The following is a 22,887-nucleotide window of genomic DNA, read 5'->3' as shown; positions in this document are numbered from 1 at the left end:
ACATGCAGCCCGCCGAGGACATTTATCCGGCCCGCTGGGTATTTTCGCCACCACTGCCTGTCCTGCTTAGCAGCCTACTCGTCCCGGGCCCACGGTGCGCATGTGTGGAATGTGCGCTGCACTCTCCAACAGTCCTCCAACGGTCTGAGGGACAGTGAACTGGCCCCGTTTAAAAAAGTTTGAGGACCCCTAAAGCGGTGGCCGAATCAGCTTGTGCTCACTGCCGTCTGTCTCCACAACCTGGTACGTTGAATGCACATTGGGAAAATTAAGACGGTTCATTGAGGTAGGGAAGTATAGTGTACACAACAAGGAGTTTGGACCCAGGTGGACCATGGTTCATCCCCTAATTCTATCACTTATGTGTCTATGTTCAGAGCACAGTGTCTAACAGAGTCTCCTCCAAATCATTCTAATGCATCCAGAATTCTCTTTCTAAAACACAGACTGATCAAGTCACTAATTTTTAAAACCCTCTGTGACTCTTCATTGGCAAGATGAAATTCAAACTACTTAGGAAGGCACATGCAATTTTCTAAAGTTAGCCCTTGCTCTTCTATCCAGTCTTCTTAAATGCCGTCTCCCCTTTATACCTTTCAATTTTACCATGCAGACTGACTTTTGGCGGCCCCAAAGACAACAGGAACTAACACTTCAGCATCCTGTTACAAGCTGTTCCCCATCTTCCAAGACCTATTTTCCCCTTTTCTAACAGAGAAATGCCAATTCATCCTCTAAAGTTCAACTCAAATGACATCTGCTCTCTGAGGACTTCATCAGCCACCAGGAATACTTGCCAAACCACATTCCCTCCTTTTCAATCCACATTTATGTAGTACTCTGTAGCATCTTTTGAAGAAGCTATCATATTTTTTTTATTATTTGTTGATTGGTTCATTTCACCTTCTAGAATCAGCTCCTTTCTACAAGGAGCTAAATTTATCAATTTTATTAAATTTTGCCTCCCAAGAATCTAACAGGACTTGGGAGGCTATGTATGCTAGGTGAATAAATGCCTAGAGGATTGATCTGAATTCAAATTTAAGAAAAGGATTATAGATGATAACCCAATATATGAAACTGCTACATGATTTGCTTTGGTTGCCTAAACACATATACGCACCAGACAAATCAGCCCTGTACTCATACACAATGTTTTCAGAAATGTTAGTCAAGAAATCAAAAGCAGTATATTGATTTAATCATCATTAAGTAACCAGTAACCACACATATTTGCTCACCCTTGAATAATTCCATTAATGCTTTGTAAGGACCAGAGTACTTTTGTGGAGTTTATATTTTCTTTTAAAAATATTAGGCTGGGAAGCCTGCATGTCCAGATAGCACATCTATGTTGCTATTGCTTCACTGTCCATCGTAAGTAGCCAACTTCAATGTACAAAAGAATTAATGAATTCTCTCTTAATTATCTATGATTTATTAGAAGTACAACATTTTCTCTTTTTTTGGCACTGGCAGGTACTCAGTACCTCTTTTCATTTGATAAATCCTGACATTAAGGCACAGACTCATTTCTTTGCAGGGCACTGAAAATTCCAGTGGGCACAAGAGACCCAGAAGATCGCTTCATGGATCTTAGCAAATGACAAAGACACCTGCCACCTGTCACAGTCAGCAGAGTGTTGCTGACAGGGAACATGTTGGCACATGACAAGAAAATAACCTACCCTCTTAACGACAAAAATCTGTCTCCCCAACCTGTTTGAATTTTCAACTAGATTGCCGACTGGTTTGACTCAATCAGGCAAGTAACTGAATTCTTATTTCAATAACTTGAATGCTATAACAAGACACAGAATCAGGTCAAAGAAAGACATCTGAGTTTTATCTGGCAACGTATGTATAAAAGGCTTCCACTCTGTAATGTGGCGGAGAGAGCCGTCTGGGCTCAAGTCCTGACTCTGCCACCTATTAGCTGTCTGAGCCTAGGAAAATCACCTGACTTCTCTAAATCTCAATCTCTTTGTTTGAAAATGAGTACTAAAAGTGAGCACGTTTTAGGATCCGGAAGTATTAAGTAATTTGCATATTTTGCAAAGAACCAGGAACAGAGCAAGGGCTAAAATGTTAGTAGTATAAATTTTCATCGTTAATAACATTAAGTCTTTCTTTTGAATCTAGACCCCAAACTATATGATCAAGCACCTGCAAAGATTTCATCATTAACTTTGAATCCACATAATCTTTTTTTTCATTGACCACCTCATCTACATACATGGCACCATTTTCCAGCAGAATGTTCAAGCCAAAAAAAGTATAAATCATTGTGGATTCCTCTCTTTCCCTCGGCCCACTGATCCAATGGCGAATCTTGTGATTTATGATTCTATCATAAGTCCTCTATTATCACTGCAATCGTCATTGTCCAGCACACCATCATCTCTAGCCTCAGCATCTACTAAGTAGCATTCCAAAGTTACACAGCTAGCAAGTTCCACAAAAGTTAATAGTCAGGAGTTGAGAACATTCATACATCAATGATGATCCTCTATACACATTTGTTGCCAAGGTTAGTAACTTGTTTTCTGTGTGTTGTTCTTCATAATAGGAATTAGTGCCAATGAAAAAGACAAAAGTGTTTGAATTTCTTTTTCTGTTTGTTTTTGTTTTTGAGACAGGGTCTTGCTCTGTACCCAGGCTGTAGTGGCATGGTCACCGCTCACTGCAGCCTTAAACTCCTGGGCTCAAGGGATCCTCCTGCCTCAGCCTTTCGAGTAGGTAGCACTATAGGTACACATTACCACATCTACCTAATTTTTAATTTTTTTGCAGAGACATGGTCTCTCTTTGTTGCCCAGGCTAGTGTTGAACTCCTGACCTCAAGCAATCTTCCTACCTCAGCCTCCCAAAGTGCTAAGATTACAGGTGTGAGCTACCATGCCTGGCCATGTTTGAATTTCTATATTCATTTGCTATTTCACAGAGATAGGGTATATGTATAATTTTATAAATTGACATCTCAGTGGAACAAAATATATTTAACAGATAGACTTAAACATTAGCATAAATAAAATCAGGATTCATGAATTTAAGAGATTTTCTTGTGCAGTATAATTATTTGAAATCTAATCTTAAGCATGGGGGATAAAGGTAAACAACACAGATACTCAAAAAGTTAAATTAAATAGCAAAAGCCAGGAGTAGGGGTATATATATAGAGAAAGACAAGAAAGAATATGCTTTGGTAGTAAATTTGTGAGATCAATTATAATATGTATATTATACTGGCACAAGGTAAAATAGAGTATTACCTTTTAGAAGTAAATGGTTTATATTATTATTATTTCTCTTTAATTGATCTCTGCCAATTCAAAGGAAAAGAAAAAGAACTCCAGTTTGAAGATGTTGACAAATTTCTTCTGCATCTGATTAAAGCTCATTAAGGAGAAACATAGAAACATAGGACCAATTTAAAGAGCCCTTTACTGACTGCTATGCAGGAATATGCTAATAGTTGTGTGCTTTCTAACTAAATTACCTACTATCAGTATTATAACGCTAAAAAACACAGTTGTTGAACAGCTGTTAACAACAAGAATCCACACAGTTATCAAACATAAATCAGTCTATGTCATCCTGAGACAGAGAGTGACGCTGTCTGTCACTCTCTGGGAAGAACCATTTCACCCTTCACAGTCCACATCAAGGCAAGCGACCCAAGTCCTGAGAGTTTTGATCATCCCCAGAACAAAATGAAGTTCATAATTCACATTATAATTCCATACCATCATGGCTTTTTAAATTTATGGTTTCCCCTTGAGGACAATGGAAAACTTGTTCATCAACCCAGAGAACCTTTCGCTTCCTGCCTCCTTTATTTCAGCATTCCTGTATTTTAAACACAGTAGACCGATGCTTCAGTGACATGCAGCTAGCCACATTTTGGGCTTGGGGCACGGGCGTGGAAGATCTCGCATAGGTTTCCAAAGGACACTAACAACAAAAGAAGAAAAGTGAATTAAAAGATCAAAAAGTCTCAAAAAGGAGTCACTACTCACGATGTTCATGAGCGTGAGGAGGTAGTTCTGGACGTGCTCTTTGCCATGGAAGCGGACCACCGAGTCGTCCACCCCCAGCAGCACCTCGATGTTGTAGTCGTCCTCGCCGGCGTGCCTGCGGCGCCGGGCCGCGGCGCTCAGCTGCTGCCCGACGCTGCCGTAGACGGCGCCCAGACCCTCCAGGCCCTCCAGGTCCGGTTCTGCCAAGAAACAAAGGAACCCAGGAATTTCAGTTTCCCCAGTGGCCTTCTATTAACCACTTAGAAAAAAAGAATCTTCCCAAGGGCCTACACTAAAATCCATAAGCACCGAGATGCTACTTCTCAGTTTATTCCTTAAACAACACGCACATGCATCTGACCAGACGGATCTCTTACAAATTCAACACAGAGCAGCAACGCTGAGGGTAGAACCATAATAACGTGCTGGGGACAGTGCCACCACGCAGACTGAACGCTCCAGGAGGATCGGAGTGGCTCAGTCTTTCTCCCAGATGTACCCCACGCACAGGAAAGGCAGCCGGGGAACAGGACACGTGCTAAATAGTTCATTGCATACATTGAGACTGTAAGTAAAACTCACATGTCAGTGTGCTTACAGAGGTTAATTTACATTACTATAACCACGGAGTATAGAATGTGTGTCGTATACATTTAAATTGATCCTCTTTCCAATAGCCTTAACTTAAAAATCAAATTATGTCATGACAACACAACGGCATCTAGTGACATGATTATCAGTCATCATGTGTTACTTTATTTCTTCTGAGTATGGTTTTCTAGTGAATGCTGCTAGGGAAGAAGTAGACAGATGAATCCGCTAAATATCACAGCTCTCCATATTTGTACTGGCCATCGTTTTGACACCTGGGCATTTCGGTTGCTATGTATCTGAATCTGAGATGGCAAAGTAGAAAGTCAGTCCAAAAAATGACCTATATCCAAGGAAAAATGAAAGTATAAACAATTTCCTATTTTATGCAGTTCAAGGAATTTAAATTTTTCATTTTCCAAATAGACATTTCATGCACACACACACGTACACAGCCCACACACAAATATGCACATATATACATAAAACACACATTTATATATGGAGAGAAAGAGTGAGAGAGACATTATTAGGTTTTAATGACCTAGATTATCTGCCTTCAGATGACTACTGAAAGAAAAATTTTGGTGAATTAAAAAACAAAATCTATCATTTTGATACCAAAATTCAAAATTCTGGTACACGAAAACTGAAAATATATTCATAACCATTTGAAGTATATAAAAGTTGAAAAGCAATTTATTTTATAAACTGCCTTGATGTCTAAAACAACCACATACCTAAAAACAAGTTTGACAGAACCAACTCTGACGCACGCTTTATGTGGAGGTTTATTTAATGCTGTACCGAGCCTGTAGCCATCTGAATCGGCATCTGACATTAATAAATAGGTATTTTCCTCTCCACCTTTGTGGTTTTAATAAAGTTGAGGAGGAGGGAAAAAAAAGGTGTCTCTTGGCTAGGAAGATGGATGACCAAGCCCTAACCACACAGGATTAGAAGTAGTGGAAGTATAGATCCCACTCACACTATTTGTACCTTTCAAAAATACATAGAAACACCAACACCCCCCCCCCATCCCAAAACATACACACAAGGAGGGGCATAAGCTCTGAATGTGACTACTCAGGTTTGAAAGCTACACTGTCATTCACTCTGACCCAAGCCCAACTGCTAGCTCATTAGTTGGGAATTTTTTCCTCACCAAGGAATCACGTTGGCTCCACAATACATAAATAACTCCAACCATCACCCACATCAAACAGGAAGCTTTCCTCAAAAGTTGCTTTCAAGAGCTCCAAACCTGCACAGAGGGCAAGAAACGACACCTGCAAACAGCTTCAACCTCAGGTCTTTCCACACACTTGAGAAAGTGGAAGGTTGTGACAGTAAGTGTACAAATAGGAAATTCAGACTTGAGCTCCCAGTTCCAAAAATGGTCCTTTTTGGCAGAACTCTCAGAGACAACGTCCAATGGAAATATACCAGCAATGTCAACGCAGCATGAATCCTGATGCATGAAAAAAGAAGGCTGAATACTTATTTCAGGAAGACAGTTCATTCTGCTCTAACACACCTTTGGTCTGGCCTTTGCATCCCTCCTTAAATAGGTGGCTTTATGGTAAGAGAAGGGATCTCTTTTTTTATTGCATAAAAAACTTGGGAAAGAAAAAGGAAGCCTTGTTGAATCGAAAATACTTTTGTCCCTGTTTTCCCTTGGGCTGTGCAATGTCCTTTCTTTGTTTCCTAAACTGGGCAATATCAAATATTTCAAAGAAAGACATTGAGATAGCTTTTTTACTTATAAAAGCTTAAGCATTTTTTTACTTATATACATCATTTTAGTTGCGGACAGCTCTGAGGCTGTGAATATATGTAAATATCTTCATTCATAATGAATTTGTCCTGGTATTCCCACTTTATAATGATCAAGTGATTAGTCGCACGAGCTTTGTAATCACATATACCTGGCTGGCTTCACATCTTCATAGTTGTACATCATAACAGTGTGATTTTACTGAAATGCCTAATCTCTTTGACGCTCAGTTTCCTCATATACAAAATGGGATAATAATACCTATTTTTGCAGTTACCATAATGATATGAGGTAATAATGCTAAAAAACACTGTGCACCGTGCTTAGAAATAAGTGTTCAGCAAATAGCACTTACTGCTACTAATGATGATGGCTTTCCCATTAAGAGAAGCCTTCAGTTTTTAAAACCCATTTTATTTTAGATACCACAAATTATTTAGTTACAGTTATTTTAAAACAGAGGTGAGAAAAAAATTCTGGAATTAGTGAAGGAAAATCTGAATTGCTATAACCTTAGAAAGAATAAAGTTCACCATATCTACTGAGAGCACAGAGGAGGTACAAGGAGAGAAGAATCGTTGCTTTCAGGTAAAACTAGGATGAATTCCAACCACACGGGCTTGTTTAGTAGTTTGAAAACCTAATACAAAATTGGAGAGAGTGAGCTGACATACAGCACTCGTTTTCACTCAACACATCTTTATTGAATACTCACACAAATACAGAACCTGAGGGGGTAGAAAACCTAAGTTGTTAATCCTTGGAACCACCCAGTTGAGTTAGATTTATCTTCAGAATGGAGCTGGATTTACATCAAGTAGTAACAAGCAAGTCGATAGTCTTGAATCACTTTCACAATTGCTAGGGTAGGCAGACCTAATCGACTACTGGAACATGCCTTTCAGTAATAGTTCACACCTTTATAAAGCTTCCCAGTTTAAAACATGATGATGTACTTTTGGACAAAATCTTAGGTGTCTCTGTACCTAATACTACCATTATCTCTGCCCCCATCAAAAGCATAGGAATAGAAACAACCACTGGGGAAAATCATGATGATCATGTCCAAACACTCTGGCAGATTTGTTTACTGCTTAGAAGGACTGAGAAGGATCACACACAAGGCAAGTTCAATAAGTGGAAGCAGAGTGGCCCTTTGTATTGGGTGTGGAAAATTGTGGCACTTATATAAATGCCAAGGGAACTTGTATGACAGTGGCTGAGTTGGGAAGCAGAAAGTGACTGATGTGTTAACACAGTTAGAAGAAAAACAGAAAAATTCCTGCTAGAAAGTGTCTCCTAACAGGTATGCTCTCAATTGAACATTCAAAAAAAAAAAAAAAAAAAAAAAAAACTAGGTATAGTAATGTTATTATTCTCACGCTTCTTTCCAGAAAAGTGAAGCTCAGAGTACTTTTTAAGCTTCTAAGACATATCAAAGACAATTCCTCTTAGTTCTCAGAATTTTTCTTTTATCAAACTTTTTGGAAAAAAGTGTAAGTTTTTGAAACTTACCTTAGGAGTTACTGATAAGCAATAATTAACATTTGCAGACATTTTGATTGTATCCTTTTGTACACTCCCTAGTTGCCTCATTGCTGTAAATTTGCATAAAAGGGTAATTTTACTGTAAAGCATATTTTATTGAAATGAATTTGGGGGTACACATAGGTGGCCAATCAAATCACCATAAATATAGTTATTTTAGTGTTAAATATAGGATTGCTAGCGTTACATAGGAATTCTGAACTTACTAAACAGGTAAAATAGAATATAACTTGCATTGCCGATTATGGACACTTAGGCTTGAAATATTTTCAGGAATACAGCATGCTCATATACCTAATAATATTTACAGGCAATCAAAGTGCAGAATTGGTGAAATCACTCCCTATCCAAGAAGAAATTCCTATGGTTTGAAAAGGGCAGGAGACAAAGGTAAAATTGGAAAGATACAAGTACTGATCACATTCTGAATCTAGCACCAATACACTGAAGTTGGAATGTAATCTTAAAAGCATACTGTGATAGAGACTGTAATAGAATCATCTACCCAATATCCATTTCCCTCCTTCCTAAGGAGAAGAATGTCAATTTTATTGGAGGTGTTAATAAACCCAGCTAAAGTCATTCCAGTTTCCCTTGTGACTAATGATTACATGTGATTAAGGATAAGCCAATGAGATCAAAGCAGACGTATTGCTTCTATCTTGGTGGCTTATATAGAGGACTTGCATTGGCTAATACAGAAGACTTTCATGAAGGCAATTCATTCCAGGAGGTGTACCCCCTTGGCCTTCCCTCGATATTCCTTCCTGCTGCCTGGTATGTGGACATGTCAGAAGCTCCATGAGGTGACCTTAGGATCAAGGCATGTGCAGAATATGGTCCCTGTGAGCAAGACTGCTTCCACGATGACTGCGGAGCTGCTGCAGCAGCCCTGGAATACCTGGCACCAGACTTCTTCACGTACGAGGGGTGATACTTTGTCATCTTTAGGCCACCAATTCTGATGAGTTTTCTCTTATATGTCACTGAACCTAGTCCTAACACAGATGACACTGACAAATTTTAATTATGGTGACTCGGTCGTCCATGTACTCCTACTCTCTATGGGAATGGAAGTTAATTTTCATGTTAATAAGTGAATGATACAGTAAGATGCACTTTGCCAAAATATGCCATAGCAGCTTTCTTTGTAGTGTATCTACTTCAGAAAATGAAGAAGCATCATACTGTTTTGCAGTAACAATAAATAGAGAATGAGTCTATATGTACAAATTTAGCATTCTTCATGAACAGAATACTGTTATGTTATGAAGTAACTGGAATGCTACATGCTGGATTTTCCAAGAGTAGGTGGAGACCATACAATCAGCTAAAAATAGGTGTGAAGTCCAACAAATGTCATCTATTAATGCCAGAAGCAGAGAGCAGTTAGCGTAAATAATTGTGTTGACCTGTTTGCATCATCCAATAGTGATTTTTTCATTGATATCACTTTTTAAAATTTAAATTAAAGTTATCACTTCCTAAAAGGATAAAGTAAAAGGATCTCCATATATGGGGAGGGGGCACTATTCTACCAAGATATAAAATGTTTCTGGGAAATACAGCTGTATCCTTCACAAAGTGGGAAATTCCATAACGATAGTTCAAAGAACTATATTCAGGCCAATTTATGATGTCAATTCAGAAGTTTCACTAAGTAACTGAATTGAATGAATATTAGTTTCCGTGATTTCTTTTCTCCAAAAGTTCTAATTCTAAAATTCATGTGTTTGCTTTTGTTTTTACTGACTACCGTGAAGATTAACATAGGGCATTTTTAAATGGAAAATTTCTTACTTTTTAAGCAAAAAAAAGTTCTTATACTTCAAGTTTGTGGTCATTAGCAAATAAAACTTTAAGTCACCTAATGTCAAAAATACAAGCTGAGACTTTAAATAAGAATCTTCTATATATCACTTAGAATGTTTTTTGCTATGAATAAACAAAACTTTACTTAAAGTGTTTTAGGCAATAAAGAAACATATTAGTCCACATAACAAGAAACCCAGAGGTAGGGTGATTCCTGGATTTATCCATCGACAGATCATCAAGGACTCAGTTCTGGCTGGGAGTGGTGGCTCACGCCTGTAATCCCAGCACTCTGGGAGGCCGAGGCGGGAGGATCATTTGAGCTCAGGAGTTCAAGACCAGCCTGAGCAAGAGCGAGACCCCATCTCTACTAAAAAAGAAAAAATAGAAATTAGCTGGGCAACTAAAAATATATACAGAAAAAATTAGCTGGGCATGGTGGCATGTGCCTATAGTCCCAGCTACTTGGGAGGCTGAGGCAGGAGGATTGCTTGAGCCCAGGAGTTGGAGGTTGCTGTGAGCCAGGCTGACGCCATGGCACTCTAGCCCAGGCAACAGAGTGAGACTCTGTCTCAAAAAAAAAAAAAAAGACCCAGTTCTTTCCATCTTCCCATATCCTGCCATTCTTGGTATACAAGCTTGGTCTTCAAGTTAACTCCTTTTGATTATTTTGAAATGACTGCACCATTTTAGCATCATAGCCAGGTCCAACAGATTGTGTCTTCCTGCCTGTCTTTCTTAGGAGTAGGTAAAAACCTTTCCTAGAAACCCTCTGGCACATTTAACCACGTTGTTTCAGTGGCTCGAATCGAATCACAAGCCCAAGTAAAAGTCACCCACAGATAAGAATGGAACCCCACGTCTATTTTAGGCAAATCAGAAATCAGCCTCTGCGCTGAGGCCCCTCCTCTGAAGTACATGCACAGGAGAAGCGTGAGTTCATGAATAATATTGAGGCGCTATTAAAACATGAATAAAAAGAAGGGTGGGGGCTTGAAATAAGAGGAGGAAATGAATGTTGTATGAGGGGTAACCCACCTTGCTGAATTCTCCTTTTCAGATCTCCCCCCTCCCTCCTCCCCTAGTAACAGTCTTCCATGGGCCTCTTTTATTGTGTCTTGGTTTGAATTAACGCATTTTGTGCTTAACTTCTATTGTGATCTATTTGTCTGGAGACCACTTCCGCATTCTTTGGCATCTAAATGGGCCAATTCTTTGGCCCTTCTCATAGTAGTGGATTCTCAACAGTGTGGTCCCACCGCAATTATTTCTTGAATAAATCACTGAAATGTTTGAGCATAAGCGAGAAAATTCCCTGTTAAATACAAATTTAAGATAAATGACACTTTTTTAAGTATGTCTCAACTACCGCACAAGACATAATACTAAAAACACACTCATTGTTTAGCTGAGATTCAAATTTAAATGAGAATGCTATATTCTTATTTGCTAAATCCAGCCACCTTAGATTTAGGGGAATTATCTTTCTCCAGGGAGTACACGTGGGTACATGGACTTATACCATCCTCATGTCACTTTCCGACTCCACCCTTCTGCCTCCAGTTCCAGCAGTGGATATCGACCCAGGCATGGCCAAGTAGTATGTACAATTTTCTTGACTCAGGTGGTGGGTTAGTAGATGGACAAATGGCCTAAATCATGCTAATGAAACTATGACCTAGGACGTTTTTATTTGGAGCTAACAGGAGTAAGAAGTTCTTTCTGCTAAGTTTGAAACTGGCAAAATATAACAACGTAGGTTCTTGGGGCTGGCATGGGAATAGTCATTGTTCTAAGCTGAATGCAAGAAGAGGAAAGTGGAGACTACTGATAGAATAGGTGATACTCCAGAGTTGATACTGTGAATGTCTGAATTCAGCCATTCATTTTTGAAACCCTGGTCTTTTCAGTTTCATGAACCAATAAAGTACCACTGCCTCATTTTCTTCTTTTACTGCTTTTTAAAATTCCTTTTGCTTAAGACAGTTTGATGTGAGCTCCTGAGAGCTGAAACTAAACAAAGTCTGACATTATTTAATTATTTTTTATGGCTGAGTAGTACTCTATGGTCTATATGTACCACATTTTTTTTATCTACTCATGAAAATCCACTAAGGTTGATTCTACATCTTTGCAAATGTGAATGTGCTACAATAAACATTTGGGTGCAGGTGTCTTTTTGATAAAACGATTTCATTACCTTTGGCCAGATACCCAGTAGTGGGATTGTTGGATCAAATGGTAGGTCTACATTTATTTCTTTGAGGAATCTCCATACGGTTTTCTGTACAGGTTGTACTGATTTGCAGTCCCACCAACAGTATATAAGCATTCCTTTCTCTCTGCAACCACGCCAGCATCTATTGTTTTTTGGCTTTTTAATAATAGCCATTCTGATAGAGGGAAGGTGGAGTCTCATTGTAGTTTTAATCTGCATTTCCCTGATGATTAGTGGTGTTGAGGATTTTTTTTCATATGTTTGGCCATTTGTCTAGCTTCTATTTTATCTTCTATTTTAATTGAAGGACTTCTTTACTAGTGATTTGCTCCTTAATTTCTTTTCTTTTTCTTACTCAGCTAAATCATAACATTAATTTTAAAGATAGCACAGTTTTTAATTTTTACATTTTACTACTCTAAATATTTAATAGCATTCTAATTAACATTTATCTTCCTCTTGACTAAATTATATTCATTCTTATTTATGGCTTCTGTTGTGGAGCTCTACTAAATCAAGTAGGTAATGGAAGAGTAGAAGTAGTAGTCACTATACTGAATTTACTAGATTATATTCTAGTAATCTTAGAGTGCTAAAAGTCAAGGTTTTCTAAATAAGCTCAACTGCATAGAGAGATAGGATTCCCTTACACGGCTGCCAACTTCAAAGCTCGTGTTATTTCTATCAGTTGCCTCCTAAATGCTATTTTATTAAGAACAGAAAATTTCTTCACCTCAAACTTTCCCAGAAACTCTATATACATATGCCAAATTTTTCTCCAAAAGCATATTGAACAATTAATAAAAATTTAAACAAGTCATTGCAGCCAAACTATTAATATTAACATTTGCCATTTATTCTTCTATATACATATTTAAATAACATATACCCTTTACCTGGCACTGTAGTAGGCACTGAGAGTCCAACAGTGGACAAGGCAAACATGGCACTTGCCCTCGTACAACTTACGTTCCAGTAATAAGAACTATGAAGTCAAGTAAAAAGAATAAAGCAGGACGAGAGAAATAAGACAAGGTGAGGGAGGCACAATTTTAGATAAGGTGCTCAAAAGAAGGCAGCAAATGGGCAGAGATCTTGCAAAGTCCTGGAGTAAGCCACCTGAATACCAAAGCCACATTTCCATGAGATACATGTAAACATTTTATACACAGTGAGTATATTCATATTTACATAATAGATCTTTCCGGAAAAGATCCATATTGTAATAGGAAGAAAATCAGAATGGGTTCAGGAGTGTGGTGAGTACAATTTGTAAAATGGCCTCACAGACATGCCCTAATCCCTAGAACCTGTGAATACAAGAGAGATCACTCCTGTGACTGTATTATGTTATATGATTCAGTTGACCATAGACAGAGGCATCTATCTGGGTGGGTCTCATCTAACTTCATGAGCCACTAAAAGCAGAGAGCATTCTCTGGCTGGCAGAAGAAAAGTTGGAAATATGAACAATGAGGAAGACTCACGTACCATTGCTGGCTCTAAAGATGAAGGCAGACTGTGATGAACCAGAGGGCAGCCCCTAGCTCCTAACAGTGAACCACAGCCAACAGCCAGCAAGGAAATGGGGACCTCAGGCCTACAAGGACAAGGCCCTGAATTCTGCCAGCAACCGGAAGTGGGAATGTCACCCAGAGCCTCTGGAGGAGAGTTCAAACTTGCTTACAGCTTGATTGGGGCCTAAGCATAGAACCAGTCTGGCCAACTATTCTTCTGAACTACAGAACTGTGAGCTAATAAACAAGTATTACTTTAAGCCACTAAGTTTGTGGCAATTTATTATGCAGCAATAGAAAAATAATACAAGGAGAACCGAGCTCTGGTCTCAGCTCTGCTATGATCTAATTGTATGATTTTGAGAAAGATGTTAAACTTCTCTGAGCCTCAGTTTCCTTTCCTGTAAAATAAATGAGCTGTGCTACAGAATTGCTAAAATGTTCCTTCTGGCTAAATTTTAATAATTAATAATTAGGCCACAATTTCCTACTTTAAATTATTACAGAATGTTATTATAACTATGGCTTTTTCGATCATACTTATAATTAATTTGATGCCAAGACCTGGGTCAAGGCTATAATCATAATTAAAACATATTTTTATGTGGGAAAAATGTGCTACACTTTAAGAGAATCTACGTAATGATTTAAAATATTTTGTGACAATGTAAAAGTCTAATAATTTATCACAATAAGAGACAATCTTCTCATTCACCATTTAAAGAAGAGCACAGAATGTCTAAAAGGTCTGTAGACATGAAAATATATATAATTTATCAAGGGCATCTTCATTTTATTTTCTAAAAAGCAAAAATACTATCTATATTTCTAGATTTTATAAACAATCTCAGTTGTCTATAAGGTGATATTTAGATTATTTAAATAATTACATACTCACTGTAGAGACCAGAATTTTATCCTAACTGTTAAAAGTTCACTTTGTCTCTAGGGGGCTGAGGCGGGTGGATTGCTCGAGATCAGGAGTTCAAAACCAGCCTGAGTAAGAGCGAGACCTTGTCTCTACTAAAAATAGAAAAGAAATTAATTAGCCAACTAAAAATATATAGAAAAAATTAGCCGGGCATGGTGGTGCATGCCTGTAATCCCAGCTCCTCGGGAGGCTGAGGCAGGAGGATCACTTGAGCCCAGGAGTTGGAGGTTGCTATGAGCTAGGCTGATACCATAGCACTCTAGCCCGGGCAACAGAGTGAGACTCTGTCTCAAAAAAATAAATAAATAAAAAAAGTTCACTTTGTCTTTTTATCCTGATGCAATAAAATTTTATTAAAATATATATTCTCTTACAATAAAATTTTGCTGAAACAGAGTTCCAAACACATAGAGTTAAAAATGCATATTATTATATAACATTAAACTATTTAAGAAATGGTCATTCTACATTTTTTTTTAAAGTCTAAACTGCTTATGCTCATTTGAGTAACACTGATCAATTTTGACTCATGTTCAGATGAAAGGCCAGTTTTTAAAATTATATCATATATACTTAAACATATTTAGGTTATAATAATTTTCACAAATTTAGGACAAATCTGTAATAGTATTTGGTATCTAATATTATGAATGAAATAATATTATATAATTCCTAATCCATGAATAATATTATTTGTTAAATTTAATAACATAGCATTTTTTTAAATTCATTTAGAATTATTGAACCATTTCTAAAGTGAATTTCCACTAAAGACACTTATTTGCTAAAATAAAACTATTCTCAGTCTAAGAAATAAAATATACCAGAGGAGAGAAACATTGTATTTATATTTTACCCACATAAATGCATGACTCTACATTCTCCCAGATAGTATTGATCATATACATGCAAAAAAAATGGATATTTTCAAATCTTCCACCTTTTCTAAAACATAATATAGCTTTAATAGTTGTTATAATATTTTTATCTGCTAACTCTGACATTTCTGTCAGTCTAGGTTGGTTTGGCCAGATTGATTTTTCTCAATATTATAGGTTGTATTTTCCTATTTGTTTGCATACTTGGTAATTTTTGATCAAAGGCCTGACATTATGAATTTTACCCTATTGGCTGCTGGAGATTCTTGAGCTTTGTTCTGTGCCTAACTCTCTCTTCCCCCATACTGTGTCCTGTGCATTCTGGCCACCTTCATCTCTCCAGACTCCCAGCCCTGGCTTCTTAGCTCTGATCTGTCAGGTCCCAGCTGGGTTCCCCTTGCCCTGAAATCACACTGGAAACTCAAGACGGTGAACTGGAGCAATCCTGAAGCTCATCACTTGTTTCTCATCTCTTAGCATCATTGTCATTCACTGCCTGATACCCAGTGTTTTGCAAACAAAACATTTCTGGTTGTTTAAAGCAAGAGAGTAAATCCAGTCCCTTTTATTTCTGTCTTGGCTGGGAGAAACAGTTCACTTAACTTGGTTTTGCTAAGAACATATGGGGGCTTAGAAGCTTGGATTTATAGGCAGGTTACTCTATAACACGTCTTAAAATTTCAACAGCCATTCAGCTTTCCCTAAATGACTTTCTATACACATTTACTTAGACTTGAGGAAGTTCAGTAGTAGTGAAATATTCAGTGTAACATTGACAATGCCCTTTTAATAAAACATTATACTTTTATGAGACATTAAATCTCCTTGAATATGTTCTTACAACACACAGTATCACATGGAAGGGAGAGCAATTAAGGTGGAGCAGCATCTAGCAAATCTCAAACACAATTATATTCACCTTTCTCATGAAAAATGGGAACTTCTTTGTTCATTAAAAGCTGTATGAATCAAAAGGTACTGTAAATGTGTTTATAGCAAGAAACTGTCTTCCAAGAGTGGCCAAAAGAAAACAAGTTCTTGTTACTTAGCACACACATGGACGGAGTTCAAAAAATTAAAACCTTCGCAAACACAGGAATCACCTTACAGTCTAAAGAACACGATGTTTGAAATATTCACTGAGCGTGTTTTGCTCTGAGTTATTTAGAGAATTACAAACTAAGTTTTTAAAAATCATATTTAGATGATAGAAAATTAGGGTGAACATCAGAAAGTCATGTTACAGAAGGGAAGGCAAGAAATAAATTATTTCCATCAAGGTTCAATGTGGGCTATTTCTTAAAATTGGCAAGATCAACAAGAAGCAGATGAAATGCCTTACTTAAAAAAAGGGCATCTTGTGATAAGCTAAGGAAAGTAGCACAGCGATGATTCATGCTGCAGTAGGTCCTGTTACATCTAGATTCACCTTTCTAGATTTTAAACTTCTTCAAACAGTTTTAGTCTAAGAAACCTAAAAATTTACATATTCAATTCAAATTGAGGAATGGCACATTTGACAGGCTAGTGTGGATATAGTGAATATCTTTTACCACTGAGTGTCATCAAAGTCAAAAAATACTGATGTTTTCTTCAAATGCTAGAAGGGAAGCCCAGACTACAGGTAGCAAGTCTATCTCTAAGTGAGAATGTGATTTCACATCTCCACTCATTTAGTGGTTTTAAATATCTAACTGATTTGGAAATACGAGGAAAATCTTCACAAATGAAAATGTTAGAATTACAAAAAAGGTTCATTACCACCTTCCCTCCCACCCTCTCCTTCTCTTTCTTTCTTCCCTCTCTCCTTCCACTTCTTGTTCCCTTTATCCCCTCCTTTCCTTTTCCTTTCCTATCTCCTTCCATCCATCCATTTCCAATCATTTCTTAAGTACTTTTTCAGCCTAAAACCTCATCCAGTTTCTACAAACAAAACATGAATAAGCCCAGCTGTGCCACTGAGGTGACAGCTGCCACCATAGCTCGCTAGGAGGGAAGGACATGCAAACAGGCACCTGCATACAAGATGTGTGTTTAACTGAGCGAAGCACAGTTTACCTAGAAGAACCTGAGAATGTTTCGACAGAGGTGGTGAAATCTGAGCTGGATTTTAAAAGACACACAGAAATCAGACGTGTAAAATAGGGAAGGCTTTTCTAGGCAATGGGCACGACATGAGCGGAAGACCTGGAAAGTACTGATGTTTTGGGGGGAAAAGAAATTCGAAGAAGATGGAGCAAAAACCAAGTGAAGATCTGTCTTGCGAGATGTGGCTGGTTGCTAAGGGAGGTTGAAGTAAGATCATGAAGAATCTGAGATATTTTATAAATAGCCTTTGGCCAGTTTTTCTGAGGCAGTTCTGTGTCATGCTAGTTATTCTGGCATAAATTTTAGGAATGCTTTTGTTTGTTCTCAAATGTTTCTTAATTTGAACAATAAATTAGTGGTTATCCTCCTCATAGGATCTTTCAGTCTCAGAATGTGATTTTCAGAAGTTAAGACTGAATCCACATAATTCTTTTTTGTGTACTTGTCTTCAATGATAACAAGGAGAACGCAATAACGGGGCTACCATGTTCTTGCTGCAGTGATGCTCTTTCTTTGTGGAGGACCCTAGCATGTTGACTATGGTTACTTGGCAGTCACCATCCATCCCATCCTCCTTGGGGTGTTCTCCTGTAGACACTGGAACTACATTCGCCAATGTACTTGCAGCTAGGATCCCGGATGAGAATCTGATTAAACCAACTGGATGAACTCATGTGCAATCTGGATTCAGAAGTGGCAGTCATGGTCGTGGGGACTGTGAATACGGGGTTTCTGCAGCAAGGCCCCGGATCCAGTTCCTGGCTGTGTGGATGCTGAAAGGAGTCTGGTGCAGCAGCAGCAGCAGCAGCAGCAGCGTGTTAGTCTTGGACGGCGTCTTTGGTGGCAGGCTGCTGAAGTCAGCAGGTCCGGCTGCAGCGACCCCATTCTCCCTTCCCTGACTTTAGCAGAAATTGCAGCTGCCAGGGTGGGCCAGTCTTCTGTACTGTTCTGGGAACCAGTCCTGGAGCTTGAGCCTAGAGGCTTCTCCTCCAATCCTTCCAAAAAATTTAATGTGCACTTAATTCTTTATATTAAATCCTCTCATGCTTAAAATAGCTAGTGTGGTTTCAATTTCCTGGAACTGAACCTTGACATATATATGGCAAGCTATTTAACAAAACTGGGTCTCAAATCCACATCTATGTAATAAGAGCACTGGACTATGCAATGACTTGCAAAATCCCCCCTACCTGTAGAATTCCACTTCTGTGATTTTTCGTTCTTGTGGAGTTTGACTAATACCTCTATTTTCTCTCCTACATTCCTCGGAACTGCTTCCAATCTGGCCTTTAGCTTACTGTTCCATATAATTGTTTCACTCAATCATCTCTTAATATAGTTTTAGTATTCATAAAATGTATCAAAAGGCATAGAATGTGTATAAGGCAGGGATGAGAGTTCACTCATTTAACAAACATTTATTGAGTACCTACTACGTGCCAGGTGCTTTCAAGTATTAATAACATTGTATGAACTCCTTGACTTAGTCCAAGCGTTTGTTTAGATAAAACGTTCCTAGAAGTACATTTATCTTCATTGGGTGTGCAATTTAATAATGGTTCACTCTGCAACCTGTAGATACCCCTGCCTACCCCTCTCCACTCTGGGCTTCAGTCAGTACAGCTGCTTCTTTGTGGATGTTGATCAGGAATTTTTCCCCATATTTCTAGACCACTGTCTCTGTTTCTAGCCCATTTCGCTTTCTTCAACAGAGTGAGTCGTCACACATTCTCTTCCCTGATTCAGTCTTTCAACTCTGTATTTCATCCCATCACTCTCGGTTTCCTAGATGTCTCTCTAGGTGGTCCTCATCAGGATCATGCTCTCCTCACCAATCAGCTGGGAGTAACCCCACGGTCTATGGCTTTTTGCGAGTAGTGCCTTGGACGAGTCATTCAATCCTAAAGTTTTAGTGCATTTTTATCCTAGTTATATATTCTGAGTTATAGGACATTTCTACATCGATGTTCCAATGTCTCATTATTATTCTCAAAGCATTAACTTATCTCAACATAATATATCCTTCAGCAATCTTCTCGTACTACCTGTACAGGCAGTCAAAACCCTGAAGTCATTTCTACTTTGCTCGTCTCATCAGGCCATTATGAATTCTGAAAATTCTTGATGCATAATATTCTTAGATTTGCCATTCTATCTTCATTTCTGTGTCTAGCATCATATTTCAGCTTCTAGATATTAGACTGTATTTTCTCTATCTTGTATACTTATCCTATATTCTGCCACTTAAATTATCTTCTTTAAATGTTACTCCAAGAGCTTTGGACTTTGCAAATCTCCTTCCTTTCTTCATTACATCTAAATCTTTTGGCGTTGGCCAAACATTTAACTACCTAAACTATATATCTCCTATTGTATTGTAGTTTAACTTTTTGGCTAGCATAGTTAAGCTGATTATTTTTCATTATAGTCTACTCATTTGGGGCCAATTTACTTATTTCATAAGCTTAGCAAGTTGTCCACCTGAACAAACCTTTAAAGGAAATGCTCAACGTCTTTCCTGTGCCCAAGGACCAGCTTACATCACCTCATCTAACTCTAATTAATATATTCAGCAGTTCCAAAGCACTGTCTACTAAAGTCTATTAATCTAAAACCTCAAAAAAAGGAGGGTGAGTTGAAAGGTAAATTTGTGTGTCATATTTTTTCCTATTGTTTAATGGACATCAGAGCAAAGAACAGTCACAGATAATAAAACTCACCACGACACATACCTTCATATAGCAATGCTATGGTTTGAATGATGGTGTCAACTCCAAAATTCACATTGAACTTGAAACCGCACTGTGGTGGTATTAACAGCCAACTGAGCCGTGAAGGGATGAGGGCACTTACGAGAAGGCGGCGGGGTGAGTTTGCTCTCTGCCGTGTGAGTGCGTGGCATCCGTCCTCGTTCCCTTCCACCTTCCATCACAAGAAGGGACAGCAGCTAGGCGCCGTCTCCGAGGAGGAGAGCGGTGCTCACCACGCGCCAGGGTTGGTGCCTTGATCTTGCATTTCCCAGCCTCCAGAGCCGTGAGAAATCAAGTTTTGTTCTTCATAGCTTACCCCATCCGTCGTATTTTGTTATGGCAGCACAATGTACTAAGACAAGCAAAAATGCGGAAAGCCAGGTATGTTCTGTACAGCATTTGTATAGCACAGCCGTACTCACGTCAGCGGCCTATGCTATGTGAGCGCTCTCGTGCCTTCATCCTATCTGCTTTGGACTCTTGGTTATATTGACTCCATGGTACCCCAGACACAGGGACATAAATAAATGCTCTTTTTTTTTTTTTTTTTGAGACAGAGTCTCACTTTGTTGCCCAGGCTAGAGTGATGCCGTGGTATCAGCCTAGCTCACAGCAACCTCAAACTCCTGGGCTCAAGCGATCCTCCTGCCTCAGCCTCCCGAGTAGCTGGGACTACAGGCGTGTGCCACCATGCCCAGCTAATTTTTTCTATTTTTGGTAGAGATGGGGTCTCGCTCTTGCTCAGGCTGGTCTCGAACTCCTGAGCTCAGAGGATCCTCCTGCCTCGGCCTCCCAGAGTGCTAGGATTGCAGGTGTGAGCCACTGTGCCCAGCCAAATAAATGTTGTTGACTACAGAATATTTTTGTAATTTAAAAAATCTGGTAATCAGTGATTGAATCCTTTAAAAAAAAAAGGGGGGAGGAAACGTGTTAAAAAAAAAAGTTGTCCAATGAGCCTGAAACACAGTAAGTAATGAAAACATGTTTGTTAAACAAATAAATGAGTGAACAAGTCAGCAGATAAATGGTTTGGCTTTAGGAGAAATGAGATTGTAGATGGATCATAATGTGTAAATGTGCAAATTATGGAAGAATGAATAATGAAAACATAACAAGCTGCCACTGAAGTTTCTAACAATATTCAAAGTGATAATATAAACAAAAACTAGAGATCATTTATACATTCTAAAGTAGGAATATAATTCAATAAACTATGTCTTATCATAACATACAGAGGCATATGGTATTATTATATATTACATGATATATTCTATCTTTTATACACACATCAAAAACAGTCAATCCTCATTATTCATGGATGCTGTATTTGTGAATTTGTCTGTTCACTAAACATTTTTTGTAACTCCCCAAACCCATCCTCACAGTGCCTTCACAGTCATCTCAGACATTCACAAAGTGGTAAAACAAAACAAAATTCAATATGGCAAGAACATAGAAAAAAAAGAATTATTCCCTATAAGGATGAAATAAATGTGATATGGTTTCCAAAGGATATCATTATTTTAATTGTTTTACTTTAATATATAGAAAATCCAAAAGAATCTATAGATTAACTCTTAGAATTAATATATGAATTAATCAAGTCACTGAATATAAAGTTAATATAAAAAAATCTCTTGCATTTTATATATTAGCACCAAACAAGGAGAAAAACAATACTATTTTTAAAAGTATTAAAATTTCTTGGGAAAAATGTAACAAATATGTGCTAGACCTCCGCACTGAAAACTATAAATAAACATTACTTACAGCTAAACGTTACTAAGCCACCAAACTGGAGAAAGTATTGATATTTAGAATATATAAAGTACTCCTACCAAAAAATAAGAACAAGACAGATATCCTAACTTTTAAAAGTATCCTTGAACATGCACTTCACAAAAATAACATTCGAATAGCTAATAGAAATATATATCAAGGTTCTCAACATTGCTAGACATCAGAAAAAAAAAAATTACCACCAGGTAAAACATACCTGCCACAATGGCTAAAAGACAGTATCAAGCATTGAATGAGATTTGGATAAACTGGAACTTACACTGCAAGTAATATGCATATAGGTACAATTCTTTTTAAAACCATTGGCATTATCTACTAAAATTGAATATATGCATGCCCCATGACATGACAATTCTGCTCCTATGTAAAAACCAAACAGAAATGAGTGCACATGTACACCTACCATAATACATGTATAAAAACATTCATGGCTATTTATAATATCTAAACTGGAAAATAGGTTAGATGAATAAATTATGGTAATTTCATACAATAGAATATAGTACAAAGCAATCAAAAGAACAAATTGCCACTACATGCAACAACATGGGTAAGCCTTATAAATATAATGTTAAGTGAAAGCAGTCAGAAGAAAATGAGTAAATACTGTATGATTCAGTTTATAGCATATGTAAATATATATAAATATATTCAATTTATAGCACATATATGAGATACAATTTCATGAAAAGGCCAAACTACACAGTGTGGACAGAATTCAGAATAGCGATTACTTTTAATGGAGTCGATGGTACAATGTAAACATCTGGGAGGCTGGAAAAACTCTATAATTCAATATGCTTGATGGTTACACTGTAAAAATTCACAGAGCTAAAAACTTAAGATCTGTGAACTTTACTGGAGGTATACTACAGATCAAGAAAAATTACAAAAAAATACAAAAAGATTTAAATATAAATCTACTCTATCATATGCCAATGATCTTGTTAGACACATG

At 37.8% G+C, this 22,887-nt stretch overlaps 1 protein-coding gene across 1 annotated transcript in view; it reads right to left on the bottom strand.

Moving 5' to 3' along the window:
* ADAMTS3 (ADAM metallopeptidase with thrombospondin type 1 motif 3) overlaps positions 1-22,887 on the bottom strand; it is a 211,352-nt gene that overhangs the window by 53,682 nt on the left and 134,783 nt on the right. The window contains exon 5 of the mRNA XM_012745054.3: positions 4,020-4,219. Coding sequence (XP_012600508.3) covers positions 4,020-4,219 — 200 coding nt within the window. The remainder of the gene's footprint in view (positions 1-4,019; positions 4,220-22,887) is intronic.

Source organism: Microcebus murinus, chromosome 26, assembly GCF_040939455.1.
Source record: "Microcebus murinus isolate Inina chromosome 26, M.murinus_Inina_mat1.0, whole genome shotgun sequence".
NCBI lineage: Eukaryota > Metazoa > Chordata > Mammalia > Primates > Cheirogaleidae > Microcebus > Microcebus murinus.
This window is presented reverse-complemented; position numbering and strand designations above follow the sequence as displayed.